The sequence below is a fragment of the Mastomys coucha genome, unplaced genomic scaffold (genome assembly GCF_008632895.1).
Source record: "Mastomys coucha isolate ucsf_1 unplaced genomic scaffold, UCSF_Mcou_1 pScaffold18, whole genome shotgun sequence".
Classification (NCBI taxonomy): Eukaryota; Metazoa; Chordata; class Mammalia; order Rodentia; family Muridae; genus Mastomys; species Mastomys coucha.
Window position 1 is genome coordinate 68,435,095 of NW_022196900.1, and position 21,485 is coordinate 68,456,579.

General features: G+C 38.5%; 1 protein-coding gene across 12 annotated transcripts in view; it reads right to left on the reverse strand.

Annotated features, from left to right (window-relative positions):
- Osbpl9 (oxysterol binding protein like 9) overlaps nt 1-21,485 on the reverse strand; it is a 137,728-nt gene that overhangs the window by 26,418 nt on the left and 89,825 nt on the right. For 4 of the 12 annotated variants that reach the window (XM_031378159.1, XM_031378155.1, XM_031378152.1 and 1 more), the window contains 5 exons: nt 11,646-11,741; nt 10,273-10,320; nt 9,071-9,100; nt 7,770-7,820; nt 2,722-2,760 (listed from right to left, as the gene is read on the reverse strand). In XM_031378159.1, the coding sequence (XP_031234019.1) occupies nt 2,722-2,760; nt 7,770-7,820; nt 9,071-9,100; nt 10,273-10,320; nt 11,646-11,741 (264 nt within the window). Of the gene's footprint in view, nt 1-2,721; nt 2,761-7,769; nt 7,821-9,070; nt 9,101-10,272; nt 10,321-11,645; nt 11,742-17,643; nt 17,713-21,485 lie in introns of all 12 variants that reach the window. The other 8 variants (XM_031378154.1, XM_031378150.1, XM_031378158.1 and 5 more) reach the window with 3 other exon arrangements.

The following is a 21,485-nucleotide window of genomic DNA, read 5'->3' on the forward strand; positions in this document are numbered from 1 at the left end:
CTACTGCAGCAGTTCTCAACCTGTGGGTCATTACCTGTTTTTTTTGTTTGTTTGTTTGTTTGTTTTTTGAGACAGGGTTTCTCTGTATAGCCCTGGCTGTCCTCAAACTCAGAAATCCGCCTGCCTCTGCCTTCAAAGTGCTGGGAATTAAAGGTGTGCGCCACCACCCCCCAGCAGGCCATGACCTCTTAAAAAAACGGCTATTTCCAAAAAAATTCTTCAGAGGAAATTCAAGCTTGCCCGAGTCCGCTTTGATCCAGATTATAAAAAATCTAGATGTTGTAATCAGTGTTGTCTGTGTCCACGTCATCTTATAAGACGAACTATTTCTGATACTGCCCGTAGAGCTCACCCGTCTTAAATAGAGGTTTCAAAGTTCATGAATCATAGATAAACTAATTAGATCTATAATAAAGTGTGTTGTAATTTTGCCTTTTTGATAGCATATAGATTAAAAACATACAACTTTTTCTTGTTTTGATGGGATAAGAATTGCCTATGTTTATCTTAAGATACTGGTCAATTTCAGCTAAAAAAAAAAGTCATTCTACAGCTTCCTTTTAAAAAAGATGCTTATACAACAAGTAATCCTCAGTTGTAATCTGTTGGGACATTAATGAATCCATGCCAAAGCAATGTGTAAATAAAGTACACAAAGTGTGCATGGCTGCTGACTGTGTCTACTGAACTTAGAACAACACGCAGAGGTAACCCTTCAGGTTTGTTACACACGACAGAGACTGCAGTAGTCTGAGTACTTGTCCAGAGTCTCAGTCGGTGAGTGGCAGGACTGCTACACAGTCTCTGCATTCTGGCTCTCGGCCTGCATAACTAGGTCCAGTCTTCTCAAACTTTTATGCAAAAGGACGACAGTTTCAGAGCAAATTATTCAAATCAGTTTTCTACAAGTTTAAATTTCTGAACCTTCCCAATGTTCTTAAATTGTAAAAGATCAAATGTGTGTGGTATGCTTTCTAAAACCCTGCATCTTTTTATACACATGAATTGGCCTTTGAGGAAAAAGGGATTAAAAATAACCAAAACTTCAGTTTTGCATAAGTGTGCCCCTTGGGAACCAGAACACACTCCTGCCCCACAAGGCTACCTCAGAAAGAGATATCACACTGCACTATGTTTACACCATGCACGTGTACTGGATCATACATCCAGAGTTGACACTTTGAACAGAGAAAGAAAAATCCTAATATATTTAATTCATATTCGAAAAATGATTCCTTTATCTTTGTCTAAAAAAGTATTTTTCATGTTTTACAATTTTACATACATTGGTGTTTTGCCTTCATGCATGAGGGAGCCACACTCCCTGCAATAGGAGATAGACACGTGTGAGCTGCCATGTGGCTGCTGGGAACTGAACCTAGGTCCTCTGAAGAGCAGCTAGTGCTTTTAGCCACTGAGACATCTTTCCAGTCCTCTAAAACATTAAAAAAAAAATCATAAATAATAAACTTGTTTCCTATTTCAGTCAACAAGCTCACTCCTCCCTAGGCAGGGTAAGGTTGTCAAGGTTCTAACACGTCATCTCCGGATCTTAGACAAGCTGACACTGAGCTTCAGGATAAAGAGGTTGCTTACTGTTTTAAGAATAGTTTCTGCTTTTCTCCTGAGATAAGGTCTCTTGTAGCCTGGGCTGGCCTCAGACTCCCTAGTGTAGCTGATGAACCCTGATCCTCTTGCCTCTGCTTCCTGAGAGCTAGTATTACAGGTATCACCGTCACATCTAGTTGATGTGGTGCTGGGGAGTGCAGGGAGAGAATCACACACAGGGCTTTATGCATGCTAAGCAAGAACTCTCAACTCACCTACATCCACAGGTCTACTTTAGGAATAGTCAACAGAAGTCTCTAAAACTATTAAACTACAGACCCTGACTTATTTTTGTGTGTATATATAGTGAGCGTGTGCGTGTGTGTGTGTGTGTGTGTGTGTGTGTGCACGCACGCACGCACGTGTGCAGTATACAGTGGCCAGAAGCCAACAATGGTTGCTTTCCTCTATCACTTGGTCTCTCCCCTACTCCCAGTGCTAGGTTACAGGTACATGCCACCATGCCTGGCTCTTAGATGGGTGCAGTGAATCCAAACTCTGGTCCTCATGCCTTTGTGGCAGGCTCCCCAGCCTTCTAACTATAAATCATTAAAATCTTTGATTACCAGCTGAGAAATCTTGCCATAAGTTTTTCTTATTTATAAATGAAATGTTAAAGAGTAATAGAAAGGTAAAAAGCTGAAGAAAGAATAACTATGTCCAAGAATCCATGTTACCTGCTCTATCAAGAATACATTATGCAACATAGTACTAGTAACAAGTCCAAACAGGAAACAGGGGAACATATAAACATTTTTAATAGGTGAAGGTCTGGTTTGATATTGCACACATTCCCCCTTTCATCTGAGACAATGCAGCTTAGTGAGAGACGCGTCATGAAAGCTAATTAACCCTTCAATTTGACACATGCAAAGTGATTCATTCACAGACCCAATACTTAGAACAATTTTAAGACTCATTTCTCCTCCAAATGATTTTTGAGAGATGGCCAACGTTAGGAGCTCAAGGAAGAGTGCAAGATAAAAACAAGAAGCAGGGAGTATGTGAAGAGAGGAGCTTGCGTTGAGAAGTGAGCAGAGACTCAGGCTGCTCCTGACAGGATGGTTATAAGGCTCTGCAGGAGTGAAGGAACAAAGACTGCGTTAGACTTACTATAATTCCATCTGCGTGCTGCTCCGCATTACTCTGGTCCTTAAGGAAAAATGTTACAGATATTAACTTCATTCTCACATTTTTGTAAGGTTGTGTGTACTCTTTCTAACAAGAAAGCTTCTTGTACTGGGTAAGCAATGAAGTGAGAACATGACCTCTCTGCTTCCACTGATCCCCTTCCACGTGTGCTTACTCTTAACCAGACACAATTTTGTCATGGCGAGACAACCAACAGGACAGAGATCAGTACTATGACGGTCCCTTCCAGAGGCCTTGATCACAGTACCTTGACATCCTTACAGAGGCTCAGTGAGGTACCCTTTTTACTTACAGCTACGCTCATATAAGTAAGGATGAAGACCTGCAAATTTTCTAAGTTTCAACTTTACAGCAAGTAGTTATATTGCCAACTTTTCACAATTCCTAATTCTACTCCACTTTACACATATGACTATTATGTAAAATAGTATCTGAAAAATCAAGGATGAGCAGGATTCACATATCTGCTTTTCAGAATCCTTACCAATACATTCTAATTTCTCTCTCAGTAACTTGAACAGCTGCTGCATGCATGGAATGATGATGTAACAACTAATACTACCTGGCAAGTATTTTACATATGCTAATTCACTTAGTCTATCAATAACTCGGTTACAGGGTTTTTTTGCCTGTTTGTCTGGATTTTGAAACAGGGTCTCACATGTCCCAGTGAAACTAAAACAATGACCCTGAATACTTTTTTTTTAAAAATATTTATTTATTATATGTAAGTACACTGTAGCTGTTCTCAGACACACCAGGAGAGGGCATCAGATCTCATTAAGGATGGTTGTGAGCCACCATGTGGTTGCTGGGATTTGAACTCATAACCTCTGGAAGAACAGTTGGTGCTCTTAACCACTGAGCCATCTCACCAGCCCCGACCCTGAATTCTTGATCTTCCTACCTCCAATTACAGGCTCACACCCTCACACCAAGTTTACAGGGAACTGGGGGTGGTCCCCAGGATTCGGTGCATGTAAGGCAGACACTTTACTAAGTGAACTCTACCTCCATGCCCACAGGCAGCATCACTGTCATGACTGGACTGATACTGTGCTAGAGGTAAGCTCCTAATCCACACTGCCCTACAGAGTTCACTCTCTTAATAACTACCCTGGCCTCTTCTGTTTCATCCTCCTCCTTCCCACTTGCCCTCTATCAGACTCTGCCTAACACAAGTGTCAACAGTGTAGCAGTCTCACAGGATGGCCTCATCTGCAGGGATGGGAGAGCATCACCTGGCTGAGTACCATCTGGGGCCATCAGAGGTCTCTGGAAGAAGAACATACTCAGAGAAATCGGAGGAAACAAAAAAACCTCTAAAAATTTTCAAAGTTAAGCTTATGTAATATAATTAATGTACTTTTAGAAATCTTCAACCTCAGAAAACTACTTTTCTTGGGTTTCTTCATGGTCACTCATGTAAAATCATACCTATTTTAGAGTTGGTTTTTTTTTTTAAAGATTTATTTATTATGTATACAGCATTCTGCATGCATGCATGCCTGCAGGCCAAAATAGGATGGCACCAGATCTCACTATAAATGTTGTGAGCCACCATGTGGTTGCTGAGAATTAAACTCAGGATCTCGAGAAGAGCAGCCAGTGCTCTTAACTCTAGCCCCCTATTTCAGAGTTTTTATGAAGATAAAATGAGAAAATACAGGAAAGCATTTAAGGAATAAAAGTTAGATACAAAACCAAGTTTTTTGTTTTGTTTGAGACAGGGGTTCTCTGTCTAACAAGCCCTGGCTGTCCTCAAACTCACAGAGGCGGCCTCTGCCTAAGTGTTAGATCAAAGGTGTGCACCACCACACCTGTCACTAAAACCAAGTTTTTAAGATAAAAAGGAACTAATGTAATATAAGTGCAGTGTCCTGGAGGGTTTCTGTCGACTAGACACAAACCTAGATGTATCTGGGAAAAGGAGACTCAACTGAGAAGCTGTCATAGCAGAGTGCCTGCAGGTAAGTCTGCAGAGCACATTCTTGATTAATGACTTTTACTAGGGTCGGGTTAGCCCGCTGTGGGTGGGACCACCTAGGCAAATGGTCCTGGATGGTAATAAAGCAGGCTGAGTAAGCAATGGAGAGAAACAAACCCTTTCCTTCCCAAGATGCCTTCAGTCATGGTGTTTGTCACAGCAGTAGAAATTAACTAGGACATGCAGTACAAAAGGAAAGCATTGGAGACTCAGAGTGGGATACGGTAACAGCTATAGCCTTTACTTTTTCCACTACACACCTGGGAGACATTCCAAAACAACCATGTAAAGAGAAACCAGGTACATAGCAGTGTGACAGATAACATAAATAATTCCACAGTAGCAAGCATAGCCACAATACCCTAGGATAACTACTAGAGTTTGGATTATGCAGATAATACATGTAAATGAAATGTTAACATTTTAAACTGTCTTACCTGGAAGGTTCAAGATTAAATAGAAGCCAATCTTTGGCCTTTGTTTTAAACATAAAAATTATACCCCAAATATTTATTTATTAATATGGACCTTCAGAAATCTACACATCAAAGTGTCAATCAGGAAGAACTTGAATTATCTGACATCATTTTCTTTAAGTGCATATGCAGAAAAGAGCTACTATAGCTGACCTGAGACAGCTCTTGGACAAGCCACTACAAACAGCTCACTGCTATCTCAGAACTCAGGTCTGAAGAGGGCCCAAAGCATCAAACAGGAAAGAGGCTCACTAAGCTTCTTGTGTAAACAATGTGGTCTCACTTATGGCCTAGAATGGTAGAGGCACCTCCTGACAAGCCTCTAGTAAAAACCGGAGCACAGGGTCTCTAAAGAGCTTCCCTGTGGACAGTATTTCTCATGCTTGGTAATGATTTGTCACAGGTGGATCTGAACACATCCTATAAGGCTTTAATGGAGAACTCTTGAAAACGAGTCTGGTTTCCTCCAAGCCTTCTGTACCTTTCCCCTTTGCTGACTTTGTTGCTGTAACTCATCAACCAAATGCTGTGTTCTCTCTATCTAGCCAACCAGCTGTGCTCTAGGAACTCTTGGTACAGGATACATATTTGTTATATATATATATGAGTAACTGCATTTAATATCTACATAATTCAAATTGATATTTTCCTCTTTATGTCAACAACTGAGTAAACTACATAGTTAACACTCAGAAATGCTAATACAGAAAAATTAAAAATATAAATCATTTAGAATTATAGAGAAAGAAAAATCAAGTTTCTTGCTCAGATTATAAACTTTTGATATTAAGAATATGAAATACAGAAAGCCAAATGTGCCAACAATGGGTCTGTTGTTAGGCAAATATATTCTCTCTACTGCTGAACTTTGTCTACTACTGGGACTTTGTGACTATCCTTATTAAATGCAAAAGTTATACGTGACTTCCAACACTATAACCTGCCTTGCCTTCTTGCAGCCTATAGACTATCAAGAGTCCCAGGCAGCCACAAAGACAACAATACAGGGAGGTAACATGCCCAAGGGCTGTAGCTTGTTTAAAAACATAAGCATGATCAAGATTGGGAGATCTGCCACTAAAATAAGCATGAGCACCTCTTGATCTAATAGAACATTTGACTAGAATTATAAACTTCAGTATTTTTAAACTACTCATACTTTTAGAAAGGTTAAAGAGATCACTCTGCTCTGATGAGAAAATGTCATCATAGGCATATCATAGGTATAATGATATACCTATGTAAATTCTAACATATAATCCAAGTTTCATGAAAGGGGTTTTAGTAATAGAAAAACAATCACATAAAAAAATAACATTTGGATCCTTTACTCCTGCTGCAACAAAAATCAAAGTTTAACACTGACATAAATGTAAGAGACAAAAACAAGCAAACAAACAAAAAAAAAAAGACGAAAAACCCACAAGTGAAGTCTTTATGATCATGGATGCCAGAGACTCTTTTCCTCTGTACATACAACCACAGAAAGTTTATGAGAGGACAAGGTTAAAGGTAGAGAGTGAGAAGGGATGCCTCACAGGCACTGAAACGGGAAGAGCCTTATTCTTGAAAGCCAAGAGTAATCCAATTTTTATGATATGCTGTTATGAAAGTCTGAGTGGATAAAGTGCCATTGGGTCCTCAAGGAGACAAAAGGCTCAACACACACACAATAAGTATGAGGAAGCACAACACATCATGTGGTCTTGGCCAGTGATACAAAGTTATGAAGAAAAAGAAACTACTGTGATACAGAGTTTATTTTAAATAGTTAAGACATTTCCCGTGGCAGAAATCTGAAGGAAGTTGAAGTAAGAGACTACCCTGTGAGAGGAGCCACCCAAAAGAAGCAAAGTTCCCTGAAACTTTGAAAGCTGGCCTCCTCTGAAGAGAAAAACAGAGGCAACACAGGCCCTTGCTATGGAACAGTGTGATCAAGCGGAGGCAGGAGATGAGACAGATGGCTCAAATGCCAGGTAGTTGTCTCCATGTGTGAAAGAAGAGGAAGGGTGCCAGTAGGCCACTGATTTACACTGAAACATGCAGGCAAATAGGGTGCCAACAGGCTTGAAAGTTTTGCTTGTACAAAGACAAAGGTGTTAACAACATATAACTTTCTTCTGGAACCGATAAGGAGAAAGACACTCATTCTGAAATGCCCTGAAAAGTATAACTGCCAAACCTGGACTAAAATATTCAACTGTGGGAAACAGTGGCAAAGAAACTGAGGAATTTGAACTGCAAGATGATTCAGCAGGTAAAGGTGCAGAAGACCAGAGCCCCCACATAACAGAAGATTGAATGCCAGAGAATCAACTCCCACCAGTTGGCCTCTGACTGCTACACATACAATAAATTTAACTTCATGTAATAAACTTAAAAGATGTTTCTTAGCTAAGGCATGAGAGACACTGAGCCAGAAGAAGGCTACACACAAAGTCTCAGCTATCTAAAGTTCTAAATGACTTTGAGACTACCCAAACTATTCCAATACAATTTTTAAAATCATAAACTCTGTAAGGTAATAAAAAGTAAAATGTACTTACTTTAGCAATCTGTAGCAACACAATGCAGTGTTTAATTGATTCTACCATGCTCTATAAAGACAAAACACTGATTTTAGAATCTTGCTGCAAATAAAACAGTTATATAATATTAGAGCTTAAAATATTTTAAAAATTCAGTTCAAATATATAAAGGAGTGATTTCTACATATCAAATACTCTCTTCTGTGTGTCACTGAGTTCTAATTTGCTGACAGTGTGACAAGAAGTTATTTATTAGCAATTCTACAATTTAAGGAACATCACATTGATTTATACTAAATATTCTCTCAAAGAGAAAGATATGTTAGTTTGATTAGCCTTCAATTCTTTAGATCAATAGCAGCAACCCCAATATTAATTCTAGCAAGATCAGGACAGAGTAAGGGATCTGATCATAACACTCATATCTAAAATATTGTTTTCCCTATTTTAAAATACTTTTAAAAGTATTTAAAAATACTTTTATCAAGATACAAGTATCTTTAGTAGTCTACTAGATAACACCAAAGGGCAGTGAATTAAGGAAGATCAAATCATTCCTGTATTTTAAAGATGAGAGTATGTATAAGTTGACGTCTCTAGTCTTCCAAGTCCCATGTCCCAATTTCAGTCACTGAGTCAAAATGCATGGTAAGGTATTTAAGAAACAAATGAATTTTGTATTTAGAACTGAGATCCTCTCCTCCTTGTCTCTTATGTGAAAATGATCTGCTAGTGTCCAGTGTCTCAGATATAGGACTGTCAATCTGTACCATCTTCTTTTTTTTCCCTTTCATTTTCTCTCTCCCCTCTCTTTTTCTCTCTTTCCCTCTTTCTTTCTCTCTCTCCCCTCTCTCTTTCTCTCTCTCTTTCCTCTCTCTCTCTCTTTCTTCTTCCCTCCCTCCCTCCCTCCTTCCCTTTCTCTTTCTTTGTTGCTCTTGAGACAGGGTCTCAAAAATGTCCCAGCTAGAGACTCACTATGTAACTGAGGCTGGCCTTTAGCTCCTAAACCTTTTGCCTCCATCACCCACTGCTTTTATTACAGTTATGTGCTACAATGCCTACCACACCTTATACCCATACACGGAGGACACTTTTGTTCCAAGATACCACAGAAGTAAGACCAGAAACAAGTAAGATGGTACCCGTAGTCAATTTCAACCACAGGAATAACAAATCCTTGGCACAATCCTTAAATACCCATATAAAAATCTATAATAATTGAGACATTGGTTGTTCTTAGTTAACATCAGTAGTTCAAAAAAAGAGAGACATTTAAAAGCAGCTTCTAGTCTGATATCAGAGTTTAATACATAACTTACATTTGTTGTGTCTTTGAGAGTTTCAACTTTCTGTGAAAAATAAGTTTTAAATAAAAATAATGAGAATCACAAAAAAAGTACTGCTGTTTTTAGGAATTAGGCATTTAAGATATTATTTTACTTATACTATTCTAAGTATAATCAGGGTAGGAAGAAAATGCTTTTTTGTTTTTGTTTTTAATCTAAATCCATATTTAAAATTCCAGATAGTTTATGGATAAATACTCATAAAATGTATGCAAATCAAGACTTAGAAGAAAGTATAAAACATTCTTACACCTTTCCTGAAGACAGATTTTATATTTATTACAGGCTTCATGATTTAAAAAAAAAAAAAAAAAACACCTTCCCTAAAGTAAAACAGTAAGAATAAAAAATTCTGTACCAGGAACTGGGCAAGAAAGATATGGCAGCTATAAATACCCACAGAACCCAAGAGAGTGGAACGGAAGCAGAAGGCTGAGCGAGCCGGCTGCTCTTGTTGGCCCCTGCACGCTGAGCATCTTCATACAAAGTCACTACATGGAAACTTAGTAACTTCCTACCTGCTTTCTGTTTGTTTTTGTGTTTTTGAAACAGGGTCTCCTTGTGTAGCTCTGAGTGCCCTGAACAAACTGTAGAACAAGCTGGGCTGAAGCTCAGATGTCCTCCTGCTTCCCGAGTGCTGGGATCAATGTGTGAGCCAGGAAATTTAATAACTTTCTACCTTCAATATACCATATATAGAGAATAATTTACTCCCAGATATCTAATACTTAACAGATTTCTATTAAAATCTGCATATTATCCTTTTATTGAATTATCACACTGTAAATGAGAATTTGCCAGATAACATCACTTGTGAGCACATTTCAGTAGTACACAGTAGATCAGTAACACTGGTTTGGGTGGTTTTGTAGGTCTGTTTTGAGATGGGAGTCTCACTAAGTAGTCCTCTGGAGCCTCAAGCTCACGAAGCTTCATGTGCTGGGATTAGACACGTGCCACCATGCCGCATCCATTTTGTTTCACCTTATATAGAATCTTGCTAGGTAGTACAAGCCAGCCATGAACTCCTGATCTTTCTGTCTCACCCTTCCCGGGGCAGGGATTCTAAGCACACCGTAGGTTCTGTGGCTTCGACAGTATTAGACTTCCATTACCTTTCCAAAAAGACTTTTGGATTTTAAAATATTAAGTAAAATTATAGTTGTAAAAGTTACCTTTCTCTGTTCATCATCTTTACAATTTTGAAGCTTGTCATCAAAAAGCTACAGGATATGAAAAAGACATTTTAGTAGAAAGATATTTTATTCCACTCAAGTAAACCTTAGTTTCTAAACATATGCATTTTTTTCTTTCTTTTTTTTGGTTTTTTTGAAACAGGGTTTCTCTGTGTAGCTCTGGCTGTCCTGGAACTCACTCTGTAGGCCAGGCTGGCCTTGAACTCAGAAATCCACCTGCCCTTGTCTCCCAAGTGCTTGGATTAAAGGCGTGCGCCACCACTGCCTGGCCTTAACATATGCATTTTTAACACAGCATAATTTTTTTTTCAAGGTTCTGTATCAAATCACATTCTTCTGTGTGAATGAGTGTAACCTGCTAAAACTAATGCTACTAAATGTTATGGTAGAATTGCAGCCAAATAAAAGTAATTTTTGTCTATGTTTGTAATGCATATGCATGTGTGTACACATGTGGAGGCCAGAGGAGACCTGTCTTCCTCTACCACTCTCCACTTTGTGAGACAGGAGCTCGCATTAAACCTGTTATAGGTAGGCTGGCTGGCCAGTAAGTTCCCAGGATCTGCCTGTCTCGGTTCTGCAGTGGTGTGCTTATAGGCATGTATAGCAGTGATTGGCTTATTACATAGGTGCTAGAGATCTGAATAAGGTAGGGCCATCTGCTTTCTTACCAAGTGATTTTACTGGCAGAGCCATCTATCTTCAAAACCATGACTTTTGAACTTTTAAAACTGTGTGTGTGTGTGTGTGTGTGTGTGTGTTAGTTAGGGAGGGGTTACAGACATGTACTGTTGTGCCCAGTTTTGACACGAGTGCTGGGAAACCAACTCAGACCTTCATGTTTGCATATCAAGCACTAAGCCTTCTCCCAAAAACCTCCAACAAGATTTTTAAATTTTGAAAACAGGATCTTATTCTGTAGCCTCCGCTGGCAGGAATAACGTAGTGTACTACACAGTTAGCCTTAGGTAGGCGGTCCTCCAAGGACTGGAGTTAGAGACACTAGCCATACAAGAGTGTCAGTAGCTTAAAGCACCTGTTTAAACTCAACAATTTTTTCTGCTTTGTCTTCTAAGTTAATGAAGATTTTTTTCTTCCCATGACTTATCATTTTAATTAAATGGGACAAAGATGAAAGGAAAAGTGAACCCAAGGCCTCACAAAATCCTATTTAGCTTTTCCCTCAATGATCAAAACTACAGAACATAAATTTCATCAATACAATTTCAGAAAAAAATCTTTTAAATAATCAATTTTAAAAATTGCTGAAAGCCACAAGAAGGATATAAATTACCACTTCTAAGTCTGGCTTAGAAACATTTACTACTTTACATTGGAACACTATGCCATACCTTTAATTGTTCTATCAAGATCTGCAGATAAGCATCAGCCTCGGTAAGTTTCTTATCAAAGTCTTGGACACTAGGAACGAATCCTGAATCCAAACCCTAGAGAAGAAGAAAGTGAATAATCTGTCAGTGCACAAGCAACACAGTGTTACATAAAGCTCTTCATCCTTCACAAATGAGTACTTTCAACTTTCAAAACAGACAGTATATTTACGCAAGCACATTTGTGTAAGCTAACTAAATTTTCCAAGAAAAGTGCTGTATCAACCTCCGTCAGCTGCAAGCTCTCTCACCAATTACATGTGCTGCTGCTGCTCGAAGGGAAGGTTCTCTGACCTCATCTACCACAAAACCCACACAACTGGCTCTACTTTCCAGCAGAACCACAGTCATTAATCTAAAAATTAAAAAACTTCTAGACTATTTCCAAGGTTCCCCCAGTCCTTCCTGTTCCCAGAATGTTAACTTCATGTTGTTGTTTTTTTAAATGACATTTATTTATTGTTCATGTTGGAGGTCAGATGACAGTTATGAGAATCAGTTTGCTTCATCCACCGGGCAAGTCCTGGGGACTGAGCTCAGGCTTTGCGGCAGCTGCCTTAACCCACTGAGCTAACTCACTGGCCCATATATTCTAAATCCACGCCATCAGCTCACAAGTTTTCCACCCCCTTTTTCCTTATTAAAACAAACAAATAAACAAAAACAAAACAAAGAAACTTTAAAAGAGCTAAGCACAGTGGCAGACATGAACAATTCTAGCACCAGGGAGACTACAACCCCGAGGAATTATGAACTCACAACTAAACATCCTCGCATCCTTTCTAAGTGTAACCTCAACAAGTTCCTTCTCACCTCATCGCGTTTCCTACTCGCTGTCATCTGTGGCATGAACACTATACTCTGGACAGGGTATAAATGTTTATTTATTTAGAGGCCCCATTTCTTTCTCAGTTTAAAAGTTCAGCAATGGCATACCTGGCTTTTCATATATCTACAAGTTCCCCAAAGACCATAAGCATCTTGTTTTGATTTCCATCAAAAGAAAATTTTGAGTTTTTAATAATCTCTGACCAAACAACGAATCTTAGCTGTAAAAGATCAAGCAAAGAACGCCTCATTGCCAGCTTGCATTTGCTGTCTACCTGCACACAGCTGTCCTACCAGCAACAGACTTCTCTCATCTGACCACAAAACTGTACTGAAGGAGTGATGGAGGGTGTATCTCAACAACTCAGCTGTGGCCTGCCTCCCCTGCCTTTGGCCAACACACACTGCATATTTTCATGCCCCATCTAGTGAACTGACACGGAGGCTTCTCTGGTACCACAGCAGCACCCATCTGGGCATACATGACACCATCATTGTTAAAGTGTGGCACAACCAATTTCACAACCCCAGACACATCACAGCACGTGAGGGCTGGCAAACCTGCTTCCTAGTTCTAATTCAGCTCAGAGCCTATCTCCTTTCCTCCTCCTCCTCCTCCTCTTCCTCCTCTTCTTTCTCCTCCTCCTCTTCCTCCTGTTACTAATGCAGCAGCAGCCATTTCATCTACTAAAATACTAGTACACTATTATTATTTACTGCTGTTCTCCTCAAACTAAAGTTAAAATTCTGACACAAAATGTTAAAAATTTCAAAAATTACAGTCTGTTAAAGCCAACTTATCTTGTAATTGTTTTCTTTTTCAAATTTAAAGCTGATAAACCTTGCCTTGCTTGCTTTTCTACATGCACATAAAGAAACTCCCTGAAGATAAATAAAAATCCCTTCTTAGTAATTTACATATATATAAAAACTTGAGAAAAATTATAATTATAAACAATGTATCATGAATGGTTAAACACATTCTTTTGGGTTTTGTTTGTTTTAAGCCAACGACTCAGTATGCAACCCTGATTGGCCTGGAACTAGCTATTAGACCAGGCTGGCCTTGAACTCACAGGAGACCTGCCGGCACATGCCTCCCAAATGCTGGGATTAAACATCTTGGACCACCTCCACCCGGCTAAACACTTCCATTTTTAAAGACATGCAGAGAACTAAAAATGTCTGATGCGCAGAGTGGAGTTCACACTTCGCATTATACAACACAGGAGAATGAGGAGGAGACTCGGCTTGGGTTTTGTTTGGTTTCATTTCAAGAATATACTGGCATAATTAACAATAATATAACAAGACCAGTTACCATCAGTTAAATACACAATTCTTACTCAACAATTTAAAAGATCAATGACACAATCAAGAGTAAACAGGAGAATCAGCCACAAGAGGATAAGTGATCTTTAAAAAAATTTCCTCTTCTAAATTCATTTAGGGTTCTTAGAGTTTTGTCAACAACTAATTAACAGAACCTTTTAATCAAATCAATAAAACTCTGTTATAGAAGAAAAACACAATATTTAAACTTCAAGTCTGAATCCTACCTCAGTTAGTTCTTTAGAAATAACCCTTAGCTGTTTCTCAGATCAGAGTCCCCTTGCGCTGTCTTCCCAGTCCCCTGGATCCCCTTCCACGACTTCCCTTCACCAGCAGAACAAACCCAGCTTCATAACCTCATGGCAAAGATCTCACTGATGCGATGTAATAGGATTCATCAGCCTAAAATTGCAGAACTGGCCTGACTTCCCCTGCACGTCAATCCAAAAGTTTGTAGAGGTGCAAACCACTACTACAAACTTTAAAAGGCCCTCTACAGTCAACTCATCTACAACCAATGAAATAATGTTTACAAATTCATCAATAGCATGGATGAGCAGGTGCCAATAATAACACTGTTCTTTTTTTTTTTGTTTTTGAAACAGGGTTTCTCTGTATAGCCTTGGCTATCCTGGAACTCACTCTAGACCAGGCTGGCCTTGAACTCAGAAATCTGCCTGTCTCTGCCTCCCAAGTGCTGGGATTAAAGGTGTGCGCCACCACCGCCCGGCTAATAACACTGTTCTTAAATTAAATTGACTAAGAATGGACTAAAATTACCACCAGCTTCACTATCAGTCACCAGTTATCATGACCAGTCCCAGTCATCTTGTCTCTCCTTGAGTATCTCATGAATGACAACAGATAAAAAAAAAGTTGAAGAGATGGCTCCATGGCTCAGAGTTCCCCTCAGGGGACTAGAGGGTCCCAGTGTCCACACAGTGGAACTTCATGTAACTCCAGTTCCTGGTCATTCAGTACCCTTTTCTAGCCTCCCTGGGCACTATATGCATATGAATCTGCAAGTTCATGTACACATGCACACAAAGACATGCACCCACACACATTAAAAATTGTATTATATACCTGTTCTTTCCAGCCAACATTAGAACAGTGAGACATTATACTTATTCATACTAGTCCTTTCTTAGTAAATTTTCAAAGTAAAATACTTTTATTTATCGTGTATTTATATGTATGTGTACACACACACACACACACACACATACACACTGCACTACATATGTGTGGAGGTCAGAAAGCAGTCCCTAGGAGTCAGTTCTGTTCTGTTCTCCTTCCTGTAGATTCTGGGAACTTAAGTTAGATCATCAGGTTTTGCATGAGGGGCCATCCTGCTGGCCCTAGAGATTTCTTTTTAAACAAGTCTAAAAATATAAATTGTTCCCAAGCAAAGGGTGGTCTGTCTTCCTTTGCAAAGAACTGCAAACAAGGCAGACCCTGAAAAACTGTATGATTTGACACTTGTAGAGAGCAGTGTAGGAGTCAAACAATGCATATGGTAGTGCCCTGCACTTGCCCTATCTAACACTGTGCATTTTACTGTTTGACTTCTCTAAAGAAAGACACAGAAGACAGGAACTGCCATTCACTCATTAGCACCCTCCAGGACTGTCTCCGTGCCAGCTGCATGCATGTGGCACTAGCTGCACCAACTGTCACCTGCTGCTCCCCATGTGCCTGGAATCTCTATGCTCCTGTTCTCTCCTCCTTCCCTTTCTTCTCTTGTTCATGTCCTTCAGCAGTGACTGAAGTGACCATATTGCAATGTTGGCAATCAGGGCCTCTACCCTCTGCCTTACGATACTGATGTACCTCAGTTCATTACATGCCAGTCTGTATAGGAATTCACTTCACATTTTAAATTAAACATTCATAATTCCAGCATGTAGAAGGAAGATCAAGAATTCTGCGTAGTCAGACTCTCTCAAAACACTAAAACACATTTTAAAAAGTTTAAAAGCAGTTATAGAAAAACAAAATACAAAATGATCTGTGATATAATAAGAAAATTGGATCAGTATTTTCTAATTTGTAAAATACAGGACTAGCTTAATATTCTTAGAAGACACCTAAAAGCTAAAAGGTTAGCAAATTAAATCAATTCCTATTAATGATTCTAGGTGGGACTCTAGACACAGAACAAAATGTTTCACTCCCATTAAAAAGAACACTGTAAGTGGCATCCTTAGACCCCAAGGTACAAGTAAATCATAGCTTGCTTTGGCGACTCTCCTAGTAAGATTTTGAAGCAGGCAGTAAAAGCTTTTAAAATAACTCCTGCTGACAGTGACAGACCAATAAAGAAGGATCAAAATGATCAAAGGTGACTTAAGGTCTTCTTCTCAGAATCAATAATTAAGAAACTTATGGGTAGTCTTTAATCCCAGCACTTGGGAGGCAGAGGCAGGCGGATTTCTGAGTATGAGCCCAGCCTGGTCCACAGAGCTGCTTCGAGGACAACCAGGGCTACACAGAGAAACCCTGTCTAGAAAAGCAAACAAAAAATAAGGAAAGAACAAAAGATGCCTCTGGGTGACTGGGACTGAGGAGAGCACTGAAAGGAGACTGAGTCACTAGTGACACAAAACCCAAAACAATGACATACTTTATATCAAAGCCATTTCTTAATGAAAACTTGAAGAACTGACTTTGCTATATGCAGTATTTTTCTTAAACAGGACAAAATAGTATACAATAAAAAAATATGTTCTTCCCCCAAAAGAAAGGGAAGCCTAGAATCCCAGCAACTGTTAGGTGGAAGCAGGAGGTTCACAAGTTCAAAGCTAGCCTGAGCTACATTATTAGTTCCTGCCTCAAAACAATTTGTTTAGGGCTGGAGAGATGGCTCAGCTGTTAAGAGCACTGTCTGTTATTCCAGAGGTCCTGAGTTCAATTCCTAGCAACCACATGGTGGCTCACAACCATCTATAATGGGATCTGATGCCCTCTTCTGGTGTGTCTGAAGACAGCGACAGTGTACTCACATTCATAAAATAAATCTTAGGGAAAAAAAAAACAATTTGGGGGCTGGTGAAATTGTTCAGTGGTTAAGAGCACTGACTGCTCTTCTAGAGGTCCTGAGTTCAATTCCCAGCAACGACGTGGTGGCTCACAACCATCTGTAATGGGATCCAATGCCCTCTTCTGATGTGTCTGAAGACAGCGACAGCAAATTCATATATACTCAAATACTCATCCTCATATACATAAAATAAAAAAAACCAATTTGTTTAAAAAATATATATATACTTGAAATAAATTGTTCATGCAAGTCTTCTTAGAAAGTTTAAAATAGGGGCTGGTGAGACGGCTCAGCGGGGAAGAACACCAATTGCTCTTCGGAAGGTCATGAGTTCAAATCCCAGCAACCGCATAGTGGCTCACAACCACCCATAATGAGATCTGACGCCCTTGTCTGGTGCGTCTGAAGACAGCTACAGTGTACTTACATATAATAAATAAATAAATCTTAAAAAAAAAAAAAAGAAAAAAAGAAAGTTTAAAATAATAGAGTACATCATTAGCAGTAAAACTACAAAGGGGAAAAACAGCTTAAAATTTTAACAAAGAAAAACCCACCTAATAAAAATAAGTAAGAATATTGGCATTTTAATTAGCTAAACAAATACCCTAAAATTAATGAAATTTTATGCAAATGCAATTTTAATTAAAGTAAAAGCACCTTCAAAGTCTATGTTAACAACTGGAACATGACATTTGAGATGACCTCTCACCCAATCAAAGAAGCAGAGGGAATACTTACGATTCAATCACTTACAATTATTTTTGAAAATTCAAGAACTGGAGAGATACCAGAAGACTGGAAAAAAGCAAGTGTGGTACTGATCTTCCATAAAGGTAAGAAGAGAGAGAGTAGAAAGTTACCATGCTGCAAGTGTGATATCAATAATCAAGCAAAGGTCTAAGAGAAAACCTTTAACTACACAGCGGAAATAAGGACGTGAGCAAGTGACAAGTTAAAAACAAACAGTATGCCAAAATTCCTGGCTTTTCTGTTTCTTAGAAAACTAAGTAGAAAACTAAGTTAGCATATTAAGCTCTTAGAGAAATGACATTATTTTGCCTTCCTATAAGATGACTTAAAAGTTCATTTAAACAAAAAAGTATACTAAAGAAACAACTTAGTAATTTTCACGTGCCTGGGATTCCATGTGAGGAACGCTAATGATATCTTTGGCTAACTGAGCATCCTGAAACATTTATAACCCTCATGGTCCATCCATCCACTTCAGCTACAGCTCAGGCCTTAGAGCTATTGAGGATTACTCAAGGTAAGAATTTCTATGTATTTTTAACCCTTATGATACAATAGTCAACTATCAATTCATTTGGAGTCAAGACAAATACTTTTTTAAAATATTTATAAGACTGAGCATAGTGCTGAACTTTTTTCTCCACTGTATTTTCTTTCTGGAAGGCATATTTCCACGGCTACTTATGACTTGAAATTAGGTTATCCACATGGTAGCTTAGTTTCTTACCAGAATTTTCTATGTATCCCAAGAATCCCCTAAAAGGTCTTTTCTCATAATCCTAAGTAAGCAATACTAACACTATGGATTTACCATTAATAAGACATACTGAAAAAATTTCAGAGTACTATAAAGTCTGTTATACACAGATTTATTCTTTTTCATTTCATCATTATGACATAAAATAGCTATAGACAAGGCTCAGGCCTAGAATCCCAGCACTTGGAAGGCTGAGGCAGGAGGATAACCTTCTCAAGGATAGATAGCCTGAGCTACGAAGTGAAACCTTTTCTAAAAGAAATGAAGAAAGAAGAAAGAAAAAGAAATTAAGAAAGAAAGTGTGAGTTAGACTGGCACTGAACCCATTTTACAAGGGCCTAATTTTTCTTTTTTATTGAAAATAGAAAATTTTAATACAATATATCCTAATTAAGCTTCCTCTCCCCTAACTCCTCGCAAACTAGGATTTTTAATTAAGAGTCCAATCCAATCCTCTACCTACAAATACTATACTTTTCTAGTAAGTTTTTCAATATTATTTGAAGAGAGTCCGTGGCTTGAGGAAACTGAACTTGTCATCTGAAAGTCCTCAAAGGGGTGGATGTAGAACTGAGCACACATCATTAAGGACCAAGCATGTCCTGAATCCTGACTGCAACTTCCTAACAGACTACCTGTATGGGGCAACTGACGGGCCAGGTAATCTAATGGTAGCTGTTCAATTTCCTCTATAGATCTGGAGCCTGGGGAACCAGAATTCACTTCTGTAACCCCAAGGTCTAAACAGTAGTACTTCACAGGTAAATCAACATGACTAATGCTGAAAGCCACACACGGTTTTTCTTAGGGAATCAAGTAAAAGACATAGCATTCATTAAGTGTAATATTCCTTTTAGAAAAGAAAACAAACAGTAAGCTGAAGCCCTGAAGAATATAATGGATGATATAAAATGGTAAAAGCAATAAATAAAATGTAGCAACATATAGCCTAGAAACAGACCAGAAGAAAGAACCTAGTATGAGATGTGCAGAAAACTGTTGGTTGTTTTGCCTAAAGCACAAAATGTAAGTTATATCTAAAAATTACCTTGGTAACCAAGAGTCAAGTAATATAAAGAAAGCTTCCCCATCACCAGAGGTTATAATGATTAGACACAGCTCTAAACAGCAACAAAAGCCACTAAAACTGCCTCTAGTTTTAAATTTGTGCAGAAAAGTTTAATGTTTAAGCTTTCGTTTTGTTTTTAAAAGAAACAAGAACTACGAAATCAAAACTGTTCACGCAGATGTGACAGAAACGAGCTGTTTCACAAAGTCAACCAAGAATTAGCAGTCAGGGACAGATACCAGCAGTAAAACTCATGACTTGGTACACTGGGTTACTGCTCAGGATAAAACGCTACGCACCCTTTTATTGTCAGAACCAAATATAAATACAGACTCCATAATGTTATATGGTTTTTAAAAATAAAACTATTTAAGTTTGGGGTATATAGGATTTTTCCCTATTAAAAATAACTGATAACTTTTAGCAAAAAATTCTCCCAATTTATTCAGTAAAACTACATAAAAAGCAGCTAGAGTAAATGAACAAAAGACTGAAGTTTACAAACAGAACAGCCATATAGCTTCAGGTGCCTGGGGGAGTCTGTTTGCCTGCTATCTTGCAAAGCTATCCATCATTCTCAGAAGCCCTAGCATAGGCAATATGGTTATTCTCTTCATCAAGCTTTTGTAACACATGTAACTTATGAAAGATGTGTAAAGTTGCCTCACAGGATTCTGAGGCTTAACTCACAGACACGAATGATATGAAAACTGCATATTTTAGAAGTCATTTTAGTTTCACATTGTAAGCTGTATTTGTTTTGTTGTGGAGACAGGGTCTCAACTGTACAGCCCTGGCTATCCTGGAACTTGATCTGTAAATCAAGCTGGCCTTGAACTCACAGAGATCTACTCGTCTCTGCTTCCAAAGTGCTGGGAATAAAGGTGTGCCTAACCACTATCTTCTATAACGCTGTAAGCTATATTTTCAAAAGGCCCCCACGCACCCCTCCCCCATGTCTGTGTGTCTGTCTGTCTCAGTCTCTTTCTTCCACTCCTTCCCTGAAATGAAACAAAGGGGGGAAAAAACCCATGAAATCCTGTTAGAGGAAAGAGGGAAATCAAGAGAGACTCAGAGTTTTAGTTTGACATATTTAATTTTTCTAATTATTTTTTAAAAATGTAAAGTATTCAGAAATCACAATTTATACATATTTTTCAAAGTTTTATATGCAAAGTCACCAGTATTATTCAAGATTATCTATGAAATCCTAAAACTGCCCAAAACAAAACAAATCTTGGCATTGCTTGGGCATTGCTGAAACTCGTACCCTGTTCCAAGAAAAATAAATCTTAGCCAAATTTGTAACATCATTTAAAGGTTAAGCACCAGGCAGCATAAAAGCCCTGAAAACAGCCCCTGCTGTCATATTGGAAAAAATGTGGCCCTTAACAAAAAACAAAACAAGATACTGCGGGTTCCACAATCTCCTGTCAACATGCTCATGACTCAATGTCTATCAAAGCAAACTTGTAAAGAACAAAATAGACTACTAGATGGTTCTGACCATGAGGTGTTTGCAGACAAGGCTTTTTTTCAAAGACAACTGAATTAGCTGGAGTCTTTTTTTGTTTGTTTTTATTATTCATTTTTATTAACTTGTGGTTTTTTGGTTTTGATATTTTTTATTGTTGTTGTTGTTATTATTATTTTATTATTATTATTATTATTATTATTATTATTATTATTATTATTATTATTATTATTATTTTATTGGGGTGGGAATATGCCACAGAGTGCATGTCGAAGTCAAAGGACCACTCTGAGGAGTAGACATGCTGCCCCGTGTCACTTAGGTCATCAGGCCTACACAGGTTATCAATCTTTCTCAGGTTATCAATCAGTTAACTCCGCATTTAATTAAACTGGGAAGCAGAGAACAGACATTCTTCTTCCCTTCCCTGGCCTCAGATTATCAACATTTATTCAGTCTGTTTTTAAAGATCTGTGGACTCTATTAAAAACAATAAATTTATGAAATTCTTAGGGAAATGGATGGATCTGGAGAATATCATCCTG